Source organism: Marmota monax, unplaced genomic scaffold (genome assembly GCF_021218885.2).
Source record: "Marmota monax isolate L192 unplaced genomic scaffold, Marmota_monax_Labrador192_F-V1.1 WCK01_AAM20220418_F8-fsc00025, whole genome shotgun sequence".
Taxonomy (NCBI): Eukaryota; Metazoa; Chordata; class Mammalia; order Rodentia; family Sciuridae; genus Marmota; species Marmota monax.
The window spans coordinates 4,538,069-4,556,561 of NW_026691950.1; the positions used below are offsets into that span (position 1 = coordinate 4,538,069).

The 18,493-nt window shown below is 35.4% G+C and overlaps 1 protein-coding gene across 1 annotated transcript in view; it reads left to right on the forward strand.

The window, feature by feature from the left end:
- The window catches only part of Grxcr1 (glutaredoxin and cysteine rich domain containing 1), a 106,526-nt gene extending 93,866 nt beyond the window's left edge, over positions 1–12,660 (forward strand). The window contains exons 3-4 of the mRNA XM_046445462.2: positions 3,191–3,256; positions 12,440–12,660. Coding sequence (XP_046301418.1) covers positions 3,191–3,256; positions 12,440–12,619 — 246 coding nt within the window. The 3' untranslated portion in view covers positions 12,620–12,660. The remainder of the gene's footprint in view (positions 1–3,190; positions 3,257–12,439) is intronic.
- Positions 12,661–18,493: the final 5,833 nt, after the last annotated feature.

An 18,493-nucleotide genomic window follows, 5' to 3' on the forward strand; every position in this document is an offset into this window, starting at 1 on the left:
TCTTTATTGAGAAGGTGACCTTTAAATTGAAATTGAAGGACATATAGGAGTTTTCCAAGAGACTGTGGAAAAGGATTGACAAAATTTCAGGCAAAGAAGGATGGCGCATGTACAAAGGCATAAAATCTCATGGAGTGACTTGGAGTGTCAGGAGAAGAAAAATTGAGGGTATCAGGCACTGATGATGTTAAAGGCAGTGTTGCAAAGATTGGTGCAATCAATAGTGAAGGCATTTTTGGGCCAAAATGAGATTTTTGGGTTTTTACCATAGTCAGTAGAAGATACTCTAACAGGCACTGTGGGGTATGCCATAACACAGGGATAAATAAATGGCAGGAGGGAGTGAGAAGGAAAAAGAATCTGGTTAGAGCTAGTAGGAGGGATGTAAACCTGTACTGGTGGGATTTAAGAGCCATTACTATTGTAGCATTTATTTGGAGACAAAATTTTTATGGGTTAATGAAAAAGCAAGAATATTATCTGTTAAATCAGCTAGTCTATCTGAAATAGTATGTAAGGCATCATTTAGACTACTATTCTAAGAAAAAAATCTGTCTTGTGTTAGATTATTAAAGTGGCTAACTGGATGGTAATTGCAGCAGGTAGAGTATGGCTATAGGTGGGTTTCAGGGGACACATATTTGGAGTTTATATTTTGCCCTTGGAAAGTAGAGCTCTCTCTATCTGCTTCCTGATACCATGTCCTGAGCTGATTTCCTCTGCCACACCCTTCTATCATGATGTTCTGCCTTATCTTAGCCCCAGAGCAGTGGAGTCTGCCATCTATAGAGTGAAACTTCTCAAAAAGTGAATTTCAAGTAAACTTTTCATTCTCTAAGAAATTGTTCTTGTCAGGTCTTTTTGTCACAATGGCAAAAAAGTTCACTGAAAAAGGAGCAATCTATAATTTTTGCAGTTAGGCTAAGATCCTCATTTAACTGGAGTTGCTGTTAGGATCAGAGAGGGGATCTTCTGATTTTCTTTGTACCATTCCCAGAAATCTTGCATGTAGAATCATCAGTGATAGGGAGTCAAGTCGGGGGAAGAGACATGGGACCCAGTAGGGAACAGGAGATTTTGCCTACTGTTACTGCTTCACATGTGGCACATAGACCAGAGGAGTGGTTCCAAGGAAGAGAGCCGAGGACATGGCCAGTAGAGATGTAGAGGTCATGTGATAGGTCATTCCTCCTATCAGCTGCCTCTTCTCTTACTGGGCAAATGTTTCCCAGCCTTGAGCACTTGATGTACTTCATGCCCCGTAGACACCAGGGTATCTTGAAGACCAAGGACCATCATGCCTTTTTATACATTGCTTGAGATGAGCAAAGCTTACATTTCTCCTTTGAGGTGGAATCTACTTCCTTATTAGTAATGCTGTTGAAATTATTTTGCTGAAACAGAGCAAATTTCATATATTTAAGGGCAAATGCTTTTCTTGGCATGTCACTGTAGTCTACATAGTAACAAAGGCAGAGTGTTTTGATGGAGAAGGGGGCGTAGAAACAGGCACATGGAAGTTCTGGCACATTCATTTTGTTTGAATTCATCCCTGTGTGTTTTTTTTTTTTCATTTACAAAAAATGAGGCATATATTCTTTTTACTGCCTTAGTTCCTGTACCAAATTCCACAGAGCCAGTCCCTCATTTTAGCTTAGCTAATTCTTAAAAGAAGTAGAATGAAGCAAAACTAAAATATTACCAGTTATTACTAAGTTTCAGACCTTGATGCTTTGTCATGGTGTTTCATTACCTTTGCTCTTATTTTGGCTGTGTCAGGTTTGTATTACTGTTAAGACTACCAACATATGAAAGAATATAATCTGCCTGGAAGAGCTATATATATTCTCTATAGCCCTGTATATTCATTTATAGTGTGTTTAATATATTGACCTGATATTTCTTATGGTGACTAAGATGACATGAGATATATAAAATAGTCTGAAGCTAAATGAAACCAAGGACTAGAGTCTTTTATGTAGCACTACAGAATTCCCTACTCTCAGAAATCTCACACAATCTTCCTGGCCCAAGCCAAGCCTTCTTTATCCTCAACAAGCAGATCTCCCCAACCCTTATCCCTCGGGTGCCATTTTTATTTCTACATCTTTTATTTGGCATTTATTTTCCATTCTACATTGTGGGTTACTTTTGTGTATGTTTACATAAAAATATATAATAATTTCCTTAAGATCTAAGATCCTTTTTACATTTTAAAATGGATCTTTGTGTTTCCCACCATGCTGATTAAAAATGGGAATCTGAACATATTTATAGTGTGATGGTATCCCTCCCTTCCTGGTTCATTAATTAAGAATGGATTCGACACCTACATTGTTAAGCAATGCGGACACAATATGAAATTCCTGCTCTGTGGTTGTATACTGGGAAATGGAGTGGGAGAATATGGGACATTGGAAAAGAAAGAAACTGGAGTAGTTCAAAGGAACAGAGGAGTTTGTTGGAAAGTGAATGCATTGTCCCCCCCTTTTTTTTTACTTTCATAGCAAAGTTTTAGAAATTAAAAGCAGCTCTGGAGCAAGTCCCTGGCTGTGTGTAAGTTCCCTGTAAATGTCTTCCTTTGGTGACCTTGGAATTATTATTTAATCTCACCAACACTCAAATTCTACTAATAATAGAGTCTACTACATCAAATGAGGTGATATTTGGTGCCTGGCTCACAATAATAATTAGTATTGGTTATTATCATTATTTTCATTATTAGCTGTTATTTTTACATGCATGAGTCTAAGGAAGGCCATGTCCAAGACTGCTTGGAGTAGACACCAGGGTATCTTGAAGACCAGGGACCATCATGGGCAGAGACAACCCAGGGTTGGGAGTTTGTTCGAAGGCTTTCTTTCCCAGATGGCATAGTTGATTCCTTCTACTCGAACACCCCAAAGGGTGTGCAGGATCCTGCCATTTCTGGACTTGTGACACTTGCAGCTGCCCTGAGATCAACCCCTGCTGGCAACTTTCTTTCTGCATATAGTAAGCCTTACTAGAGGGGCGAAAATTTGAGAATAAAGAAAAACTTCTTTTTGGCCTTCTGGTTTGAAGTTTACTCAGATCTGAAGAGAAGAATCATGTTTATTGTTTTGTGAGTTAAACTTTCCTGGCTAGAACTTTGTTTTCTCAAATACTAACACCATGGATTTTCTTTCCCCCCACCCTCTCTTGTTAATAGGGTGCTGAGAAAATTTTGTCAATGAATGAATCAGGAGAACTGCAAGATCTCTTAACCAAAATTGAGGTAATTGTGCTTTTAGCAACTTATTTTTAGTAATCAAAATGTTAAGCACATTCGATTGTAATTTGGTTTTCCTAATTGAATTTCCCCCTATGTTGTTACAAACATGTAACAGGATACATGTGATGATTTTAATTGAATATCACATGCCATTAGGTTTGCTCCAGCTAAAGTGACTTTGGTACTAGGGTTGAATAATCTCATACTATTACTTGAAAATTTTGGTCTGCTTTATTTGAGCCTAATTCTCTGTAGCAGAGATATTGATGAGGTATTTCAAGTCTGGCATTTGTGTTAAAACACACTTTAAAGTTTTGCTAAAACTTTTATTTTTCCCATGAACTAGCTCATCATTTCTAAAGATGAAAGAAAAAAGTTATTTCTCTCAAACCGCATTTTAATTTTCCCCCCATACTTCTAATGAAAACATCAGAGAAATACTATTCAAATACATAATGCATCAGATTAATATTCAACCAGGGAACCCTTTTCACTTCTCTGATAAATTATTGTGTTATCCTGTTTCTTCCTATATGTAAAAAGATTACATTCGTTATCATGCAGATTGGGACCTTTTGAGAATGAATGTCCCTTTTCTGGGACAGCAAACATGAAACATTGCTTTCCTGGATGAGCTAGGCTGGTCTATGATTACCCAGTATCTCCATGCCATTATCTCCTCTTTTGGTCTTAACATCCTTTTCTATCCTTACTTCTCATGCTCTGCCAAACCTTTCATTTCAGTCAAAACAAGTATTTATATTTTGATCTTCCCAGAAGGAAAACACACTGTATTCATTCATTCAACAAATATTCTGAGTATCTACTATTTATAGACATATTGCTAAGGGACACAATGATGCCCTGTTAAAGAACTGGTTGCATAGAGCAATGACCTAGAAAAGTTTTGTATTAATTTATGTCATAATACAATAGCATTGCATTTAGATACTATGCTTCAATAAAGATGATAGCTAGAGAGAAAATATCTGGGAGGGAAGGTCCCTGGATATAGGAAGGCAATGTACCATGATCTGATTAGTAAATTAAAAAAACCATAGGGTATTTTCAGAAAGAAAGCTGACCTTGTGTAAGAGTGGTTTAAATTCCCTTGGTTTGCACAATTTATAACTTGTGAAGTAGTATGACTTGCAAATCAGAGGATATTAACTAACCTCAGCTCCACTGATAGCTATGTGACTTTGGGCATATTTTTTCATTTAGAAGAATCTTGATTCCTTTACCTATTAGATGAGGGTGTGTACCTCCTGATTATTAATATGGATTAAATAAATCATTAATGTGGATTAAATAAATCCATTCCATTTGTCCTCATATGCAACTCCAATCCTATGACACCATTAAGTTAGTGTGTATCCAATCATTTAACTTGGTTATTTTGTATTATTATTATCTCTGCATACTTTAAATTTATATAAATGGTATTATATAATATACCTAATTTGGTTTTAAAGTATTCTCACTAGGTACCTATGCATTTAACAACCATCTACATTGCTATGTGAGCCTTTAATCTACTCATTTTAACTGCTGCATGCTTCTCCATAGCAGCCATAACCAATAGAGTTTCTTTGGTGATGGGAATATCTCTCATTTTTAGTGTCCAAAATAGTAGTCTCTAGCTGATAGTGGCTATTGAGGTATGGCTAGTATAACAGAGGAACTGGATTTTAATTTAATTTGATTTGATCTAAATCTAAATTTAAATTCACACCTAGCTAGTTGTTCTTGTTTTAGACAGTGTAGCTCCACAGTGCCCACATATTTTTATCTATCTTCCCACCTTTCCACTGATAAACACACAGGTGTCCTCTCATTCCCTCCTTCAAACAAACAGCACTGCAAGGAACAACAGTGAATGTGTTCCTTTATGGGTTTCCCAGGAGTAGAAATGGCTGAAGCCTTGCTTGTGTGTGTGCCTAATTCTAGATGGTGCCAGATGGCTTTTTGGAATGGTTGCATCAGTAAATACTCCCTCCTATAAAGAAAGAGATTTCTTGTGTTTCTACATTCCTGGAAATATTTCATATTACCATTTTCTAAAAATTTTCCAGAGTAGAAGTTATAGAACTATATAACCTTATTGTTTTAAATTATGCATTGCTGATTACTATTGAGTTTGGGTATCTCATTTTATGTTTGTCAGATTTTTACATTTTTTCTTATGTAAATTCTGTATTTTTATACTTTTCCCATTAAAATCACAGAATTATCTTTTTTGGGGGATTTGATTTTTCAGAATATTCTTTTCTAATCTGGATATTAATTTCTAGTTGTTTTAGTCATTGACATAACGTCCTTCCCCTTTTAAAGTTTCTTTCATGTGTACTTTATCCAAAAGAAATTCTCTCATAAGATAATAAAATCTACCATTTTTCCTTATGTTTTGTGCCTCTGAACTTTAATTTAGTTCTTCATCTGAGAATTCCAAAGATATCATCCTCTATTTTCTTTTATTAGCTTTGTACTATTTTTTATATTTAATTATTTAATTTATATTCTACTTCTATTTTTTTAATTATGGTGAACTAGCTTCCTAACACCATTTACTGAATAATCTATTATTTCTTTATTGCTTTGTTGTGCCCACTTTACATTATAATGAATCTCCTCATGTACTTGGGTCTTTGAGCTTTCTAGTCAATTCAATTGATTTGTTTGTTTCTTATTACACCAATATAATACTGTTTTTATTTCCATTGTTTAATAGCGATTTTTTAGGGTCTTGATAACTGACTTAGATATCCTTTATTTTTCTTCTTTTGAGTCCATAATTCTTGAATTCTGCAATTTAACACCACCATGCTAGATCAATAGAACCATTCTCTCTCTCTCTCTCTCAGCTTAAAATACTTTGGAAAACAGTGAAAGTTTCTATGGGAAGCTGAGTGGATAAGACTTGTTGATACAGGTTGGCAGCATCCTCCCAGGTGAGGAACTGGCCAAATGGCGCAGATGCAAGTGGAACAGAAGGTCGTAAATATGAAGACCAAGTTTCATACAGCTGTTTGTAGCAATGGGGTTCTGCTCCTGAGGTGACAGTTTGCAAGTCATCCTTCTAATAGAATATGAGCTCCAGTGGATACAGACTCTTATCTTTCTTATTCTTTCCTTTCCTGCTGGTGCCTAGAACAGGGATTGGCATATAATGGGCACTCAAACATTTGTTGAGTGAATAAATTAATGATTCCAGTTTCATTGAAGGATTTTGAATGAGGTAAAGCAGTTAAGAGATGAAAATCAAAATTATTATTTTATATAGGAAAATGCTTGGATGAAAAGAGTATTTTTAGTAGAATTTATTAATTTATATGTTTATGTAATTTGTTTATATTAATAAAAAGGCTATAGGTTAGAAGCCAAAGATATCTAAGGATTTGTCCAAATGACAACCAAGACATGCAGAGAGAACCCAGGGAGCTCAGAGATGTATTAGCATACCACTGATTCTGGCAGACACTCGATTCAAGATCTTAGATGGCAAAGCAGCTCTGAGTAAGCTTTTGCCTGGCTTTCTTTCTTTATTTTTGAAAATATGAACAAAAGCTTTATTGTCATCTCTGCTGAGCTTGCCAACATTGTATCCATTTTCTGCCCTTAATTTCTAAAAAAGCTTAAAATGGTTACCTAGTCTGATTCCCCCCAGGGGGTTGGTGACCAGTTATTTGTTGTTCATTAAAAACAGAGTTTTTAATTTTAATTACATATAAAATATAAAATTTAATTAAATATAAAGTATTATTTATATAGAATATAAATATTTTATATTTAATATTTATAACCTGATTCTCAGCTATACAGCGAGATGCCGGAAATGGCAGAGGCTGTGTGACAAGGCACTGGAGCTGTCAAAGACTGTCCTGAGCTCCCCTGCAGAGGATGGTCCCTCTTAGGGAGCAGACTTAGCAAGTTCAGAGGCTATGGCAGCAGAGCCCCACTTTCTCACTTAGGCAATCAGGTGATATCATCTTCTTCTCACTGAAAACTGATAACCTATTAAGCAGGTTTACAGCAGTCCATCCCATTGGGCTACAGAATTAGGCTCCTATATTCAGGTATAAACATTGAGGATTATATATACAAATTTCCTGTGTCTGCATTTTGTGCAGTGGCTTTCCCCCCCAACTTTAAACTAAGAATGCTGGAAACACTGTTGATTAGGAAAGATTCTGTTTAATTTTTTTTTAACAGCGTGGTCCAGCAGTGAGGTGTTTTAATAGGCAATTAAAAAGCATTTGCTAAATTAAATTGTCATATCTATGTACAGAGAGAGATGATTATATCTCAAGTGTGTGCTTGTCGATAATTTGTTACATGAATAGATCTACTTATAGACAATCTGGATGATGAGGTTTGTGGTCACAGGGACACAAATAAATAACCTTCTCTTTGGTAGGTGTTTAAGGTACTTTCATACTCTACTAGAATAGGATTGGATGATCTGAGGTTAAAAAAATATTTTTAAAATAAATATTTTTTTAACCTGATTAATATTTTATATTTAATATTTATAACCTGATTAATATTAATATTTAATATTTCCTGATCTTGAAGATGACACAAAGGCTCTTGATTTTTGTATCTTATTTCTATATTAGAGGACCTGGGATCAACTCTCTGTATTCTCCAAATATGAGTTTGTACCACAAAGTTGACAATCATTCATGCACTCCACCCTTGAGTCCTGGTCCCCTGGGTTTTTTGCTGTACATCTGAAATTTCTGTAAGCTTCAATTTAAATGACTGGAATGAATCTATTCAAAGATCTAAGGATAGAGCTGAGAGGTCCTCTTAGGGGAACAAGGAAGTTTCTAGTTCACTGCTGTAATCGCCAATGCCTGTGCAGTTCCTGGCTAGTGGACACTAGGTAAGTATTTGTGAAATAAATTAATAAGTGAAAAGATCTCACCTAGTGAGTTCTTTAAAAATGCCCTTCACCAAAAATACATGAACAAAAAGAGGAAAAGGGGAAAGATTATTTCTTACTCCCCTTTCCTTAAAATTTCATTACAAAGAGACATGCCTCAATCTAAACCACTCTTCAGTGGAGGAACATTTTGTGGATTGAGAACTCCAACGATGTCTGTTCTCAACCAGGTCTGCATGGTTTCTCATTTTGCTGGCAACTAGGGCACTGAAGAGCTGCCTTAGATTCCTGAATTGCTAGAAGGTCAAAGTTTTTGTTGTTAACCTCTTCATTGAAAGTGGAAGTCTGCTTTGTTACTAATAGTTATGACTATATTGTTAACCTCAGTCATTTCTCCATCTTTTAACCTGAAACATTGTCCACATTCTTTGGAAATTTCCTAGCTTTTTTTTTTTTTTTTAACATTGTTCTGTAAAGAAAAATCTGAAGTCTTGGACTTCGGGTGAGTCAGGAGCATCTATTTTAAGCAAGTTCTTTGTAGAGAGTACTTTAAATTGGAATGAGAATTTTAGTTTTACAAAAGTGTTCTTTGAAGGAGGTAGCTAGGAATGACTGACCTACTTATTTTTGTTAGAAGAACCACGGCTTTAGATTGTGTTGGATGATGTAACAATAATGGGATTCCTGAAGGCTGATAGAGCAAGTAAGAGTCATAGTGGGTACCCTCAAGACCCTCCTTTTGCTCCACATTCTGTGTTAGTCACCATATTTATTCTTCTAATTATTTTACACTTGGGGATCTCATGTATATATCATTTGAGCCAACAAACAAACAAAAATAATTATGCCAATGGCTCAGCTCAGTAGTAGTAGCCCTTGCCTAGCATGCATGAGGCCCTGTGGAATGGATCCCAAGCACTGCAGAACAAGCAAATCAATAAATAAAAATTAGCACACTACAGAAGAAAGCCCACAGATTTTGCTCATGAAGAGAACACGCCAGTTTTTATTTTCTAGTGGTGACCTGAATTTTTTTCCCCCATTAAGAGGCTTTGTTTTTTTCTTTGTAATATGGCAGTATCTATCATATGGGGTTGGTGTGAGAATGCGTGTAGGCAATGCGTGTTTAAGGTACATTCATACTGAAAGTACCTTTCATACTTTCATCCTGAGCTGGCTAAGCTGTCCCTTTTCTCTCCCACATGTATGGTTGAAACAGCCATGTTTTCTGGAGAATGGAAATGGTCTCTGGATCTTTCCAGCACTGCCTTAAACATCATAATTAGCACTGGAGTGAAGCGCATTTGCTCTCCCTTCATTATAGTGGCAAGACCTTAAATCAGAAGGTTAATTATAGAACATGTGTTTAATAAAATGACTCTAAATGAAAGAAAATTGCTTGTGGTTATGTTGTGAACATAAGCAATTTAGTAGTTAATCAATATCCCTTCAAATAAGGATTTATTAATGAAACACTTGCTAATAATGAGTAAACTTGTTGAATGCCTACTATGCGCCAGGCAATATTCTATTCATCGTATGTGAATTAATCCTGACTCTTCTCACCAACCCTTTCAGTAGGACAGACTGCATCATAGAATTGCTTCAATTTTGAGGACACTATTCTAAGATGGCTTTGATATATTTATGATTCCCTTTAAGAATGAAAATGACCTTTCAGTATTGATATGCTAATTTTATTTTAGGAAAGGTATTGTTATGACTTAATATACATCATTAAGAAACAGTAGACTCTTGGTATTAGTGGATTTAACATTTGATATTTGTGGTTTTTGAAAGTAAGCATTGTAAGTCATACTGACGGCCCATGGTGTAAAAAAAAAAATAATTTTGTTGAGTTACCATTTTGAATTCTGTTTGCCAATAGTCTGGTGTCTATAGTGAATGATGTATGTAGAGAATGAGCCTAGGAAACTACCTAATGCATATTATTTCAGCTTTTCTATTCTTTGCTTTTCATCACACATATAAGTTGTGGGAAAACCATATGCAATTCAAAAATTTGATCATTTGCATGTGTCTTGGGAAATAGCAGGGTTGACATTCAGTTAGTGTACATCCACACAGCTATACTGGTTATTAAAAAAAATTGAAGCATGCCTTGAGTGGTTTTGAAGATACTGAAATAATTTTTATTGATTGATAAGTAGCTGCTGCACAAACAACTCTCCTTTGCCCGACATCCTCTCTTCTACAGGGTTGCCAGGTAAAATACAGGATGCCTATTTATATTTAAATCTCAGGTAAATGATCAATAATTTTATAGTTTATGTTCAACAGAATATATAATTATACAAATATTATTTCTGAAATTCAAATTTAACTTAGCATTCTGTATTTTTATTTGCAATTTGGACCACCTATTTTCCTAGGGCACTATTTATGATTCAGCAGTAATAAATGAGATCCTGGACTCAGGGGCCTTAACATCCTTGCTACAGTTCTAGGTAGGCTCCACATCTGTTCTGTGTAGGTGGTGCCTTTGTTGTAGAAGTCATAACTATTTTTAATGTAATCTCTCTTTCTAACTTTAATTATATCAAGGATATCTCATAATCTCTCTAAAATTGGACAAGAACAACATTACTTATTGATTATCTTATATTTGCTTTTAAAATACATTCTTTTTATTATTGCTAGATTTGCTTTTACTCCAGGTATTTTTCTAAAGACTTTTTAGAATTATAAAAATTATAACTTCAGTGCACCTTTCTTGGTGTCAATTCTTATACCAAGCAATGACAAAAACCCATTAAAAAAATAACCAAATTGCTACATACGCTCAATTCAACTTGTTGGAAGACCTCTAAATCATTACAATCTTGACAAAGTTCCTTGTTTGTGTCATTCAGATTGGCAACCACTACTTTCCAAGAAAGTAATTCTGTGCTGTTAAAAACGAGCTATTTCATGAGTTTTGCCATCTTAATATGATAGCTAAACCAAACTGTAATGGTAACTGAATCTTCCCACATACAGAAAATGTACATCTGAAAAATAGTCTGGAAATATATAAATTTTAAGTCAATCATGTTCTTAATGTTTGTTTTCAAAGTATGTTTCCCAAGCTACTTATTATGAGAGAGTTATATTTATTTCCATGGAAAAAGTTGTATGTGTTAGAGAAATGTTTGGTTAAATACAGGTAGACAGGTTCCTTTTAAGATGGATTTTTGGAGACTTTAAGATATGAGATTTTTAACCTCTAAAGAAAAGCTGTGTGCATGTGCAAGTGTGTTTAGCATGTTTCTCTGAGTGTGTCTTTGTATGTATTCCTACATTTGCCAACCTTGTTTTAGTAATTATTTTCTTTACAAAGCCAAGCTTTTAAATATTAATGCAGATTCCCATTATACAAGTCAGAAACTGACCATCCATTCATTCTTTTCTCTTGCTATTCACCCTGTTATGGTTCCTAATGTCCCCCACCTGACAGAGACCATTAATGGACTCTGACAAAGGTTACGTGCTCAGAAAAGCAAAGAGAAATGTATGTGAATGATTTTCAAAATATTATCATCAATGTGATGCCTAATGGTTTTTCATTCTACTATTAGGATACTTGAAGTTTGCTTGAGATAGAAACACTGATTGCTACTGTGGGACATTTTATAAATGCACGTAAGATTTCTAAACCTGGTCCCTTAAGTATAAAATGAGGATAATGATGCTTGAATTATGTTTTTATTGAAGAAGATGACAATATATGTGGAAGATGGATTGGGGGAAGATTCTACATAATAATGCATTTGAAAGTGCTTTGAAAAGAATAAAGCATTGTTCAAACTGGCAATATAAAGATGGATATCATTGTTAGAGGCTCCTCCACATTTTAGCTTATAGTTTCCTGATTTTCCAAATTCACTATTAGAGGTACTATTCTATAAACAAAGACATAAAGCTGTTAAAAAATACTAAAGGGAAAGTTAAAGTATTTTCTTTGTTGGAAAAGTAAAAGTAGTTTCTTTTAATGCAAATATCTAGCGCCTCAATTACATCATGTGTAAAAAAAATATATATTCCTAGGATGAAACTCTGGAAGGTGTACATGTTAAATCTACAACTTACCAGCCTTTATAAGCCATGCTGTCAATGGGGTAATGAAGGAATACTCCACCAATTTCCCCCCATGGCTTGTCATTTCAAATTCACAGCCATGTTATATTGTGCCAATGTCATTTTACAAACTCTCAAAGGACTGAAAGATGGGAAGGCTAATTGCGTTGTTCATGCTAACACACTTTCTATTCTCTCTTGTCCCCTTGTCCCCTACACAGAGAGTGCAGCATCCACACGAGTGTCGCTCCTGTGGAGGCTTCGGTTTTCTTCCATGCTCCGTGTGCCATGGGAGCAAGATGTCAGTATTTCGAAATTGCTTTACAGACTCTTTCAAAGCCCTGAAGTGTACAGCTTGCAACGAGAATGGTCTTCAGCGTTGTAAGAACTGTGCTGCTTAGTGTGAGCTTCTGCCCAGGAAAAGACTCATTTTAGTAACTGAAAGTCATCATTTGATTTATACTTTTTTTTTTTTAAAGAAAGCCATGTTTTTGGATTTATCAATAAAGTTTGTATATTACAATTGCCTTTGTTTTGAATTTTTTCTGTGATTGATTTTGTTGATTTGTTAAATAAATATTTGTTTAATAATTAGTTTGTGCTAAGCCCTGTGCTAGACCTTAGTTTCTAAGTGGCATTAAGAGAGTATGCAATACCATTCCAAGATACCCAGTGTGGTTTGCTAAATGTGTTTGATTTTCTAAAGAAAAGACACAATGTAGCTAATGGTGCCTATTGTGACCCTATTGTCTGGGATGAGTTAGTGTAACTCCCTAGATGCACAACACATTTGTAGGCATGCTTCAGCAGCAGGAAAGAAGAGAGCCCTGGAGAGTGGAGAATATTTTCATAATTATATTTAAGCATAGACTTTTTAAAGTAGAATGATCTTGTAGTAGAGATCTCTTTAGATGTGCAGTTTTTAAAAAATTTTATTATGTTTTCTTTCTTTTTTAAAAATAATTTAACCTTTATTTATTTGTTGATCTGTTTTTATGTGGTGCTGAGGCTCGAACCTAGGAAGGCGCTCCGCCACCGAGTCACAACCCCAGCCCTGGTATTGTGTTTTCAAAGGACAAATATATCATCTGTTGACAGAATAGCACTTAAAACATACAAGTACCGATACTACAAAATGAAGCAAACTCCAGTTATGAGACACTACATACATCATGTGAAAGCAGTGGTCCAATCTCCGAGTTATGAAACCTAGAATCAGAAAGTCTTTACACAGAAAGTTCCCAGTTTCTAGTGGAAAAACTTGGATGCAGTTACATGAAACATTTAATACCAATTTTTATGCCAATATATGAACAAAATGATGACTAAATCTGTGCCTGGCCATTTCAATTCAAATCTGAAGTACACAAAACATACAGACTCCTTGTACATGTCACTTGTTAATTGACAATTTTTTTTCCTTAGTTGGTGGGAGGAAAGGCACCATGATCATGCAGAACAAAGATGTGGGAAGTAGAAATATTGTACAATAAACATTATAAAGTCATGGTGAAATCAAAGCCACAATTAATGCATAGCTTCAGGGGGAAAGATCATTGGTGTGGATGATCATAAAGGTACATCACAAATGTTGGTGATGCTATGAAAGCTGACAGAAGATTTATTTTTTATGAATAAAAAGCACCTCTGTGACAAGCTCAAGGTTTCTGGTTTTTTTTTAAAGATTTTTTTCACCTACTTTTATTCTATTTATTTATTTTTATGTGGTGCTGAGGATCAAACTAAGGGCTTCACACGTGCTAGGCAAGCACTCCACCTCTGAGCTGGAGCCCCAACCCAAGTTTTCTGTTTTAATGGAGTTTTATTCTAATTAGAAAGTAAGTATTCAACAAATAAATATAAGCAGATGAGTCTTATAAATATCACAAAAGCAGCACATCAGGCTTTGGGAATGTAGAACAGGAGTAAATCAACAAATATTTGTAATTCAACAAATATGATTTAGAAAATGGTTAGAAGAGACCTTGTTGAACAATTGATACAAGGGTAATTGGAAACTAATTAGTCAGAGAGCAAGGAATAGTGCTTCAGTTGAAGAAATAGCATACGTGGAGCCTGTGCTCAGAGAAAAAGTGTGTGAACTGTATGAGAAATTCAATACAAAGAGTGACAGGTTCCTAATAGTAAAGAAGATGCTAGCAGCCTGAGTCTCCTGATAATAACACGTGTATACTCCAAACAACAATGAAAAATAAACCCAACCATTGAAGGCCTGGAAAGCAATTAGGAGCAGAAAGGAACAGAAGGGCATTCAAGCACTGAAAAAAGGGAATCAAAAAGAATGTTAATTCAGCTTTTCCTCTGAAAGCACTCTCTAGTTTGCATAGAATATAGTTCATGAGGACAGCACCATGTAAATGGGTTGAAGAAAGATCTAAAGGTTAGAGACTGGAGCTGCCACAATGTTTGGAATTGAATGGACAGTTCCAAACAACAAGGGCATCAAAAAGAAGAGAGCCCCAAATCTGCTCATTAATTCAATAACTATTAAGATAATAACTATGGTTAATTTGAATTCAAATACTCTCATAAAAAGGCATGTAAAAATGTAAATGGAAACCAGAGCTAAAAGAAAATATGTACACTATAAATATCTGTACAAAACTAAAAGCTAGAATATATAAATAATCCTGAAAAATTAAAAAAGACAATCTAATAGAGAATGGACAGACAACAGAAGAAGACATGAATGGTCAAATCCTTAAAAAATATGACATTATTATTCATCAGGGGAATGAAAAGTAAAGTCAAAATGGAATTGTAGGACATAAGACTACCATTATATTTACAATGGATAGTGTTAAAACATCCCAAAATACCAAGTGTTAGTGTGGATGTAAAGCACCTGGAATTCTCATCATTGCTAAAGGAAATGCCAAATGGAAACACCATGTAGAAAACCATTGACCAGTTTTTAATAAATATACACCAATTAGATGCCAAACAACAATGCCCCTAGTTATTTACCCTAGAAAAAGGAAAACATATTTTCACAGTGTATAAGAATTTTGTAGAATTTACATTGATAATAGCTAAAAAGTAGGAGTATCTCAGAAATTCATCAGTGGGGCAATTGATAAGAAATTTGTGGTATGTTAACACAGAGGCATGGGACCTGGTAATAAAAGGGAACAAAGTACTGATCCTAGAAATAACATGGATGAATCTCAAAAACATTACATTGAATAAACTAAGCCAGACATGAAGGGTGTGAACTACACATACTACACTAATTTAGGTGAAGTTAGAGAATAGGTGAAATTAATCTGTAGAATTATTGTCCACAAGTTGGGAGGAGGGGAAGAAATTAAATGTAATTAGAACTAAGTGGAACAAGATGGGGCTAGTTGAGAGTTGATTTCTTCTATCATAAAAGAAGGGAAGTGCTTTGTATCAACAGATTTCATCTCTCTTGCAACATAATGTGGTGAGACTCCAGTAAGTATTAAGTAGGGCTTATCTAGAATTTTTTTTTTTACTTTTCAGGATCTCACTCTGTGTCTGAGAATTCAACTGAGTTTCAGTGTTCTTCTGGTGTGAGATGTCATCAGGATGGAGAAGTGGGTTAGCATGAGGGCATCTAATTTTCAGGTGCTGTCTTGAACTACAGACCCTGAGGACAAAGCTAACTGACTCTCAGTTGTGCTCATAAGAAATTTATTTCCTTTTTTACGTCTTATTATTTTTTGGCACGTATTGGCATAGTTAAATGTGATGTTTTCTGCTGATTATTATAGACTTCTAAAGAGAATATTATGAAAGACTAACTAAAAAATGTCAAGACATGGGGTAGAATTTCAAGAGTTAAAAAAGTAATAGGATCAGGATGAACTTAAAGTAGGTGATGTTTAAACATAAATTTATGTACCATTCTGAGAGAACTTGATTTAGACAATTCACATCCATCTGTTTCAGTTTTACAACAAATAAATAGGAGAAAATTATATCTGGTATATCTGCCCTTTATTGTCAGTGTGCAGGGTTAATTAAAATATATAAAGAAGTACTTAAAACAAAGACAATGCAGAGGCATAGAATTATTTCATAAATAAAAAAATTATGCATTAGCAATGTATCTTTTTATTGGCCAGAGAAGGGAAAGAACATTCACATAACACCTTCTAATTTCTATATTAATTTGCTGTTTCTACAGAGTCCATGTGAGCTGCCTTTATTTCTTGTACAAAGTGGAAAATCAGTGGAGCAAACAACAAACTGGCTCAATGAAGAACACTTAAAAAGCAAAAGAGTTGGAATGAAAAGAAAGTCTGTCCTGTGTCCCTGACTCTTAAACCCCATCATACCTCTTAGCAACTCTTAAAGCCTCACACATTCCTGTTGGGCGCAGCGGCACACGCCTGCAATCTCAGCGGATTGAGAGTTTAAAGCCAGTCTCAGCAAAGGTAAGGTGCTAAACAACTCAGTGAGACCCTGTCTCTAAATAAAATACAAAAATAGGGCTGGGGATATGGCTCAGTGGCTGAGTGCCCCACAGTTCAATCCCTGGTAACACCCCTCCACCAAAAAAATAAAAAAAAAAATAAATGAAAATAAAAAAAACAACCTCACGCATTCCTCTTCCTGATCTTAGAAGTCAGGTGATGCTGGTTGTTGGCAAAGGATACACAGTAATGAGATCAGGGCTGGACTTGGACCATTAATTTAAAGAAAAGATTAACGGAGGAATCTTTAAAAAATGACCTGATATATTTAGCAACATTTTTATTTTCAGTATTTTTGTCATTCCAAGTTCTTTTTTATTTTAAAGCTAAATTATTGGCTTATTGATTAGAGTTTTGTCTGGTCTTTCATAAACAAACCTCACACATAATAAAGAAGCCAACCTGGCTTTCTTCAAAATGGAGTGAAAATTAAAAGGCTCTTTATCAAGAAATCTGAATGTAATACTGTTTTAGATTTTTGTGATCATTTCTTCTGAACTTTTCTAGTTTCCTCATCCACAATTAATTTTGACAGTACGTTTTTCTCAGTACTTGACTTTATAAAGTCATTCCTGAGGCATTAATCTTAGGTTTCATAGAAAAAACAGCATTCTTTCTGTTAATTGTATTTAACCAGTTTTTGCAATATTTAGTTATACTAATTTTAATAAATAAAATAATTTATTATGTCACATAGTTATCAATTATACATGTAACTGTAAACAATTATAAGGCCACCAGATTTGGGAAGAAACTAACCTGAATCTTGGGATACATATTTGCCCAAGGGAAGCAGAAGTGAGCAGGATGGCAGGAGTGTTTCTGCTGGTTGCAAGCATTCAGCAGGCAGGAGGTGTTGGAAGGAATGCATTACAGAGAGACTGGGGAGCATATGCCAACCTTGAAAGCATGTGAAATTGAAGTTGGCTAAGAAAGAAACATTAGTTAACTTTTGTGTTCATAACATTAATGAGGGGCCCATTAATAACATGCTCAAGGTCATTCATCATTGCCTTTAGTACTAGTCTTCCTATTCTTCATCTGCTGGTATTGCTTAGATACCAGCATGCACACAGTGTTTGGAGAGTCAATTACTTTGGGAAACATGTACACTTTGCAAGTATGAAACACTTCCAACCTTCCGCACTTAGAGACAGTCTCAGTATGCACCCTGCGGCAGAGACTTCTGCTTTGTTAGAAGTGACTGCAATGAGTTTCTATCAAGAAGCACTCTTCTGGTTGGGCTCAGTGGCACATGCCTGTAATCTCATGGCTCAGGAGGCTGAAGCAGGAGGATTATGAGTTCAAAGCCAGCCTCATCAAAAGCGAAGTGCTAAGCAGCTCAGTGAGACCCTGTCTCTAAATAAAATACAAAATAGGGCTGGGGATGTGGATCAGTGGTCCAGTGCCCCTGAGTTCAATCCCTACTACCTATCCCCTACCAAAACAAAAACAAAAACAAAAAAAAGCACTCTTCCCGTGAGAGAGAAGGGAAACTGCATGGAAATGGAAGGAGACCCTCAGAGTTATACAAAAGTACATACAAGAGGAAGTGAGGGGAAAGGGAAAAATGATACAAGGGGGACAAATGAATGTCAGTAGAGGGGGCAGAGAGAGAAGAGGGGAGGGGAGGGGAGGGGAGGGGAGGGGGGATAGTAGAGGATAGGAAAGGCAGCAGAACACAACAGACACTAGTATGGCAATATGTAAATCAATGGATGTGTAACTGATGTGATTCTGCAATCTGTACATGGGGTAAAAATGGGAGCTCATAACCCACTTGAATCAAAGTGTGAAATATGATATATCAAG